Source organism: Etheostoma cragini, chromosome 12 (genome assembly GCF_013103735.1).
Source record: "Etheostoma cragini isolate CJK2018 chromosome 12, CSU_Ecrag_1.0, whole genome shotgun sequence".
Classification (NCBI taxonomy): Eukaryota; Metazoa; Chordata; class Actinopteri; order Perciformes; family Percidae; genus Etheostoma; species Etheostoma cragini.
The window spans coordinates 17,319,613-17,327,029 of record NC_048418.1 but is presented as its reverse complement, the minus strand read 5'-3'; the positions used below and the strand labels follow the sequence as shown (position 1 = coordinate 17,327,029).

The 7,417-nt window shown below is 37.5% G+C and overlaps 2 protein-coding genes across 2 annotated transcripts in view; one reads left to right on the top strand and one right to left on the bottom strand.

Moving 5' to 3' along the window:
- The window catches only part of LOC117954033 (collagen alpha-4(IV) chain-like), a 24,852-nt gene extending 23,895 nt beyond the window's left edge, over positions 1 to 957 (bottom strand). Inside the window, exons 1-2 of the mRNA XM_034887488.1 lie at positions 724 to 957; positions 389 to 482 (exon numbers count right to left, since the gene is read on the bottom strand). Of these exons, the coding sequence (XP_034743379.1) occupies positions 389 to 429 (41 nt within the window). The 5' untranslated portion in view covers positions 430 to 482; positions 724 to 957. The remainder of the gene's footprint in view (positions 1 to 388; positions 483 to 723) is intronic.
- Positions 958 to 3,000: 2,043 nt separating this feature from the next.
- LOC117954032 (collagen alpha-5(IV) chain-like) overlaps positions 3,001 to 7,417 on the top strand; it is a 24,542-nt gene continuing 20,125 nt past the window's right edge. The window contains exons 1-8 of the mRNA XM_034887487.1: positions 3,001 to 3,051; positions 3,600 to 3,629; positions 5,288 to 5,377; positions 6,441 to 6,485; positions 6,646 to 6,690; positions 6,822 to 6,884; positions 7,050 to 7,103; positions 7,248 to 7,274. Of these exons, the coding sequence (XP_034743378.1) occupies positions 3,001 to 3,051; positions 3,600 to 3,629; positions 5,288 to 5,377; positions 6,441 to 6,485; positions 6,646 to 6,690; positions 6,822 to 6,884; positions 7,050 to 7,103; positions 7,248 to 7,274 (405 nt within the window). The remainder of the gene's footprint in view (positions 3,052 to 3,599; positions 3,630 to 5,287; positions 5,378 to 6,440; positions 6,486 to 6,645; positions 6,691 to 6,821; positions 6,885 to 7,049; positions 7,104 to 7,247; positions 7,275 to 7,417) is intronic.

Below are 7,417 nucleotides of genomic sequence, written 5' to 3'. Positions count from 1 at the left end.
GGGGGGTGCGCATGCGTCAGGGTAGTGGAGATACAGTCTACACATTGGAATGCAAGTATGATGCATATGTGTAGACTATCTGAGTAAACAATTACAAGTGTGTTTGTATTTGAAAGGATTGGGAAATGGCTCCTTATGTTTAATGCCAGATCTTATATATTTGTTTGCAAAATGTTCCTACATTATTATTTTTTAACACAAAATCCAATTTCGAACGTCGAAAAGATACATTGATCTACATTTTCTATTGTGGTGATTGCACATTACAGCTCGGTCCCAAAAAGGTATCATTACATATCAGATATCGATGCTGCTAGAGACACAAAAAAAAGGAATTTCATATTGCTAATAATTCATCATTAATTGATATTGTTGCAGTGGGACTCACCTGAGGGGGCACAGAGTTAGAACAGTAACTGTGGAGCCCATCTCTTATCTTATCATACTGCCTAGCAGGTGAGTGTTGGCCTCAGTGCTGCCCCCTGTAGTGGATATAAGGAAACAGTAAACACCAAAGACACATGTGACATAAAAGAATAACTTCCTGTGAGGTAGTGTGTAGTACATGCATTTATGATTAGAAAAATATCTTAATGTGCTGCTGATAAAGGAACAGTTGGTGCTGCCCTTCAACCCAGGTAATATACTTCAAGCATTAAGTTTACACCCTGTGTAGTCTAGGTAGCAGTCCATCATGCACATAAAACACCATTCACAACTTACCCAAATTCAGAAGCTCAATTTATTCTTTATGATTGCTTCAGTGCATCCTAAGTAGGATAATATTGGAGAAGATTCAAACTAATCTCCTGCCTCAGTATCAGTGAAATCCAAACAGAGTGACTGCCACTGTTTGGAAGTGTTGGGGATAAGAAGAGGAGAAGGACGATGTGTGGGGTTGACTGCATTATAAGCTCAGAGCGCCTCCCTCTTCAAGATTAAGTTAAACAACTTCTCTGGTCTATCCGGGCAACCCAGACAAATTTAACTGAAGCCATGAACTAACGTCGCCCATATTACAGCAGTCGATGGGTGTTATGTGCAGGGCAGTTGCTGAGGTGGACACTAAAAAAGACCTTCATCAACTCTGGGATGTATGCGGTAACTCCTGAGATGTTGATGTAACTGGAGAAATAAAGGAGCTATGGGAAGGCCAGTGTTAGATTTTTTTCAGATCCTGTTTGCTGTGATACTGATGGGCACTTGGGCCAAAAATGTAAGATTCATTTTTCTTAACTGACCTAACATTGTAGACTGAATTGAAATGAAACGTTGTATTGGCTATTTTTTATTTTTTTTTAAACTGTAACACTATAGGGACACAGATTTATTTATAAGCCTGTCCTGTTAGACTGCATTGGGTCAGTTGCTGAGCCAAATATAAGTAATGCTGTTTAGTATAACTTTTACCCTTATGCTGGAACTCTCTCAGGTTCCACACAAAAATCTGCTAAATCACCTGTTTATGCAGCATCATTCTGTAACAGAATGTTCCATTTGTGTTTCCTGTTGTGTAGGTCAGCGCCAGTTTTTCGTCACAGCTTAACTTAGATATACAAGGCCGTAGTCTGTTTGTAACTTGTGTCCGTGCTTAACATCAAACATCTTGAATCCTGAAGAGATGCAGGGTTTTGTTGCCGTCTGTCTACACATTTACTTTATTGTGTACACAATTAACTTCACTTGGCTGTGTTGGTGGGCCTTTTCATGGGAGATCGTTAAAAAGGGACAGGATATGTCAGAATAAAAACAAAACAGGCCTTAGCAGTGACATGTATACATGTATTACTTAGTTGTTTCCTAGAAACCACTTTTATATATCACTCGATTGAAACGACTAAACTGACGGAGCACCTGTAATTACCATGAACATTAATTATTAAGTAAGAACCCGTTAGTCTGACATGAGTTTAACCAGCTGCTTTATTGACGAGCGTAAACGTTTTCGGGCATTCAAAAGGCAAACACTGATGACGTCACGACTGTGACTACGTTGGCCTGCAGTCGTCTATCACTGCATCTCCTTTATCTGGGTAAACAAAAATTCTTAACCTGAGATACGCATCTCATCACATGAACGCATCTCATCACATGAACATTGAAATGATGGACTTGACATCATGTCTTTAAGTCTAGGAGTCTGGGTCAGACTGCACTCGGTCTGCATTCCGATCATTCCTCACTTGTCTAAATAAGTACTAATAACGGATGACACGCATTTAACATAGAACAGGATGTCATATTGGTTTAACTCGTTCGTACGGGAACTATATAACTATTATGGGTAATCACATTTTGAATATATTTAGAGAAAAAAAATGTTTAAAACTTGCCCTGTTTCAGCCGGTCGGGTGCTAACGCTAGCAGGAGGATAACACGGTGTTGGCAGCACCGATTGTTTTTGTTTTTCTCTCTACTGACAGCTCTCCAAATGTAAAAATAACAGAGCTACGTGTTGGAATAGACCAGAATTCTCTTTTAAGGAACAGTGTTAAATACCCTATATAATCATTCTATAACCCTTTAAAGGGCAATTATGCAGTTTTTTTTGTTTAATTTAACCTTAACTGAACAGTTTCGGGGTCATTGGAATGGTTATATGACTTTTTTGGGGGGTTGAGTGGTTGCGTTCTCGCTTCCTAGTGCCCGTGAGCAGAAAACCACCCTTGCAAAATTGGGCCGTCAAATCGCCAGACTCAGGATTAGGAAGTATTGCATAATATCAGGTCTTGCGATGTAACAAATTTCTTCATAGTGTTGCATACATACAGTAACCGGCTAGCTATAAGAACGAGGTAGCGATGGAGTTTTTCACACTATTGTCATGGCTGAGTCAGCAAAAAGAAGCAGAAAGCTAGGAAAGCATTGTCGGAGAAACAGAGAAGATACCAAAGATAACAAAGACAAAACTCATATTTATCCTTAATTATCATTTCATGCTCAAGAAAATGTAATTGATTACAGTAAAAGATCACTATTAATGTCAATATAAAGGTATAAATGGTATCAGACCCAGTGTTCCCGTTGTGTGTGAAGATGCAGTGTCCTCTGGTTTGTTGCTGGATCTCCACGATGCTAAGTTCAGATGGAAATCTACTGTATCGTAAATTACTTCATATTAACAGATAATGGTTAATTATATCAGTAGTTTATAGCCGGTAGCTGACCCAACCTAATATTTAACCTAAAGACAACTCACTGCCCATTTTACTGCATTGTATTACTATAGCTCCACCTTTTTAACCCGTTTGCTTCACTGAATCTTTTCGCGGGTGACAATCAGTAATGTTTGCATCCTTCCAAAATAAAGGCCACTGTGTTGAGACTTTCACGCTAGCGATGCTGTCAAGAGTCCGATGAAAGGACTTAATCAGGCTAGTACATGTTCAACTTGACTCGTTATGTTACCAGTTTTTGCAATTTGGTAATGTTTGATAGAATTGAAATTGGTTTACAGTGGTATAGGAAAGCATGATATGGTTCCAAAGCGGGGCATGACCAAGAACCTCCGCTTTCTAAATAGATTTAATATCAAATGAATTAGGCATTGTTTTCCATTTACACAATACATATTGAACAATGTTACATTTTCTTTTCAGTGTCTGTGCAATGGAGTGAAAGGCAGCAGGGTGAGTAGATCATGTATCACAAATTCATCAATGTCTTGGATGAGTATGAATGAATTTTGCCTCATGCAGTTATGAAACCACTTCCTTAGTTTCACTTTTCTCATCACGATTACTGCATTTGCACCCATGGTTCAACGGGTCATGTACATGTGCTGTAGCATAAAACATTATGCCAGCATATTTTGTTTTGAAAGATGAAATGTATAAAATGTAAAAACTCACATTTGATGGGACTGAATTTTTTTACACTTTCTTTTTCTACTGTGACAAAAAGTGTTCTGTGCAAAAGGCCTTTTGCATTTGTTATTACTACCACCTCTATTATTTATTTAACATTTTTCACAATCAAAATGCTTACGGTGCAGTTGCACAGTGCTACACCAATCTGATCTTAGTTGAAAAAGCGTCATTATTTCCTTGTTTTATACTGAGCTGGGGGACAATATTTCATTTGTTGAATGTACGGAAGTACACATGAAAATGAAAGTAAAGGGAATCTTGAATTTTGAATGAATAGCTTATAAAGAGGGTCTTAACCTTCATAACTATTTTGCTCTTTCAAGAGAGACCAGCTGTGTCAGTTTAAATCAACCTGCAGAGAGAACACATGACAGCTCTTTAGTCAGCAGTTCAGCCTCAGCAATGGTCTCCAAAGCATCCTGGGACTCTAAAGACGGTAAAATGCATGGAGAAATTGAATGAATGTGTATTTTTTAGGGGTATATTTTCAGTGGCAATTCTGTATCGATACACAATCCCATTTTGCAGCAACAAAATTGAAGTGAGATAAAAATAAAATTAAAAAGGGAATGTTGTCTTTTTAGATAAAACAGATGTTGACAAAGTTTCCTTTCGGGGACATCAAATTGGGAAAAAAATTGTTTGAAAAAAGTTTATAAATTGCAATATATTGCAGAATATTGCAACATGTTTAAAATCACAATATTATCATATTGTGGCATAAGTATCGTGATGATATCATATCCGGAGGCGTCTGGTGATTTCCACTCCTACTATTATTGTGTCTCCAGCTATACCACACACACACATATACGCATTCATTAATGCTACATGAAATGTTTCTTTGATTTAATAATTACACTTCAACTGTGATTAAGCTTTTTTAATTCCCTTTGTTAAACATCAGTATCACTGTCAAAAGCATAACAAAGTGATTGATACGTCTTTTAATACGTATTAAGGGATTATTAAAATAATAATACAAAACTTCAATAATAATGGTTGCGGATGTAATCTAGATTGCTGAAAAGCGCAAAAACATTATGGTTTAGCATCTGTAACTCAAAGTCTTTAGTTCCATGTGTGAATACACTTTACAGTAAATTTTCACAGGCATTGGCTATCATTGCTGGAAGGCAATATTGTTTTATTCAGCAGCAGATGTGTTACTTATTAAGAATCAATTTTAAAGCCATAGTAGCATTTCAACAAACATCCAGCAAACGGAATTCTTCAACAACTGCATCCTAACTTACACTCATTTACAAATACAAATGTGTAACATTTGAAATATAATCTCTATTGTTGCTTATGGTCATTTGTGGTTGGTCTGCTTTCTTGTTCTTTTTTCTCCATCGCTCCCTCTCTTTCTTTCTTTCTCTCACACACACACACATACTATACACTCACACTCACAGGGAGACAAAGGTTTTCCAGGCGTTGAAGGTCCCCCAGGGCCAAAGGGCCGTCCAGGAGCCGATGGTTATCCTGGGCCTTCGGGACCAAAGGTAGAATTTCCTTCTCTCTTCTAGTCTGTAAACAGTATCTCCAAATCCAAAACTGTTGTCACGGAGGGCAAAGATGACTGAAATTGTGTATGGACTGATAAATTACACTTTCTCCTTTTCTACCCCAATTTCCCTTCATTCATTAATACTGAACTGACCAACCAACACAGATTAACCCTTGTGTGTTGTCACAATTTTGTTATACAGCCAGTGTTCCCGGGTCACCATATTTTTAGGCTTTTAAATCAATACAAACATAAAAATGTATGTAAAAATACTTAACAGATGTTTACTTTAGCTCAATTACCAATGATCCATTATTTATGGTTCATATTGGCCATTTACCCCTGCAAGATCACATTTATGATCATATGATCATTTTTGTTTTTCGCGAGAAAACAAGGAAATTCAAATATAAAAAAGGTAAAAACATGTAAACAAGACTTTTGATATTTACTGGTACTTATTTGCTTAGAACTTGTTCAGCACAACATGGTTTCATAGCACCTACATTTAAATACACTCGGGTCCAGTAGACCCGAGCACCTCATATGTAATGTGTTGGTGCAGTACTGCATGCAATGATTGAAAATACGTTATTTTGTATGTTTTTTACAGAAAATGAGCCAAGCCCGTGAGTTAGATTTAGAAGAAATAATAAACAGCATCATTTTTATCTTAACAAACATTAAAAACGGGTCCCACAGACCGTAACAACAAACAAGGGTTAACTAAGTTTTTACCACAAAGTGTTGCCGTTGTTATTGTCTCACAACATCTCACATATGTGTATTTGCAGTAGTACTGTGCAAGTTGTGATTGTTACATGTCCTTTTGTTTGTCTCCTGACATACAGTTGTATTAGAATAATAGTCATGTGTTTAAAGAAGTGAATAATGCTCAAAATACTTAGAATATCTTTTAATTATGCATTGGGAACATTCCAAACCAAAATCAGATTTGTGTTTCTCTATATGTTATTAAATGTGATTATGAATTTTTACCATGGCTCCCCATCAAAAAATTAGGTATATATTTCTTTATTATACCCTGTCTTTAACAGGGCAACACTGGGCCTGATGGACCTGTGGGGCCAAAAGGCAATCAGGTAATAACACTTGTCCTTGTTTATTTGTTGTGTCAGTAAGTGAACATTGAGTTATGTTTGAAATTACTTGTGTATAATACAGTTATTACCAATTACAGGTTTCACTTTGTAGCTCCTGTGCTTTTTAAAAAGTATGCTAGTTTTGTCCCTGTCATTGCAGGGACCTGAAGGCAAAGAAGGATTTGCCGGGTCTCACGGTTTACCGGTGAGCTATCTTATACAGTACATCTGTCACTCTGTTCATCCTCTAAATGTTTGTATTGTATAAGTGTGTGTTCCTGGATATGTTAACAGATGCCTGTTACTTTTCTAACTGCTGCTGATATTCTCTTACAGGGAGTCCCAGGTTTACAAGGCCCTCCAGGACCCCCAGGGGCACCAGGCTGCAATGGAACGGATGTAAGGACATATGACATATTAAAAGTGTTATAGTAGCGTGTCTTTCATATAATACTTTTAGAAATTTTTTTAGATGCTTGCACAATGGTGTTTTAAGTTGAGAGCTTTTCAATCACACTTGTTCTATTCTCAAACAAACCTGAACTTGTCTTTGCATACTTTTAGGGAGAGGATGGACCGCCTGGTATTCCCGGGGCCCCGGGCCTTGATGGACCTGCAGTAAGTTATTTATGTTGTAATTAGATACAGGGTTTTTGATTGTTTAACTTTAGTCTTTTGTTGTTTAGTGCTGTCCTTAAAATGAACCATCAAGGAATACGTTTATTGTTTGAAATTTGCTTCAGCCCTGTCTTTCCTCTACAGGGTCCAACTGGCCGGCCTGGACCTAAGGTAATAAAATGAATGCTGTGCCACCCACCTTCAGTTGTTCAGTACTTCTTGTGTCCAGTAAGGCTGAAACTGCAGAATTGCTTCGCAATTACTGCCTTTCGAAAAGTTTATCAGCTGGACCCTGATGCACCATGAAAAACCCT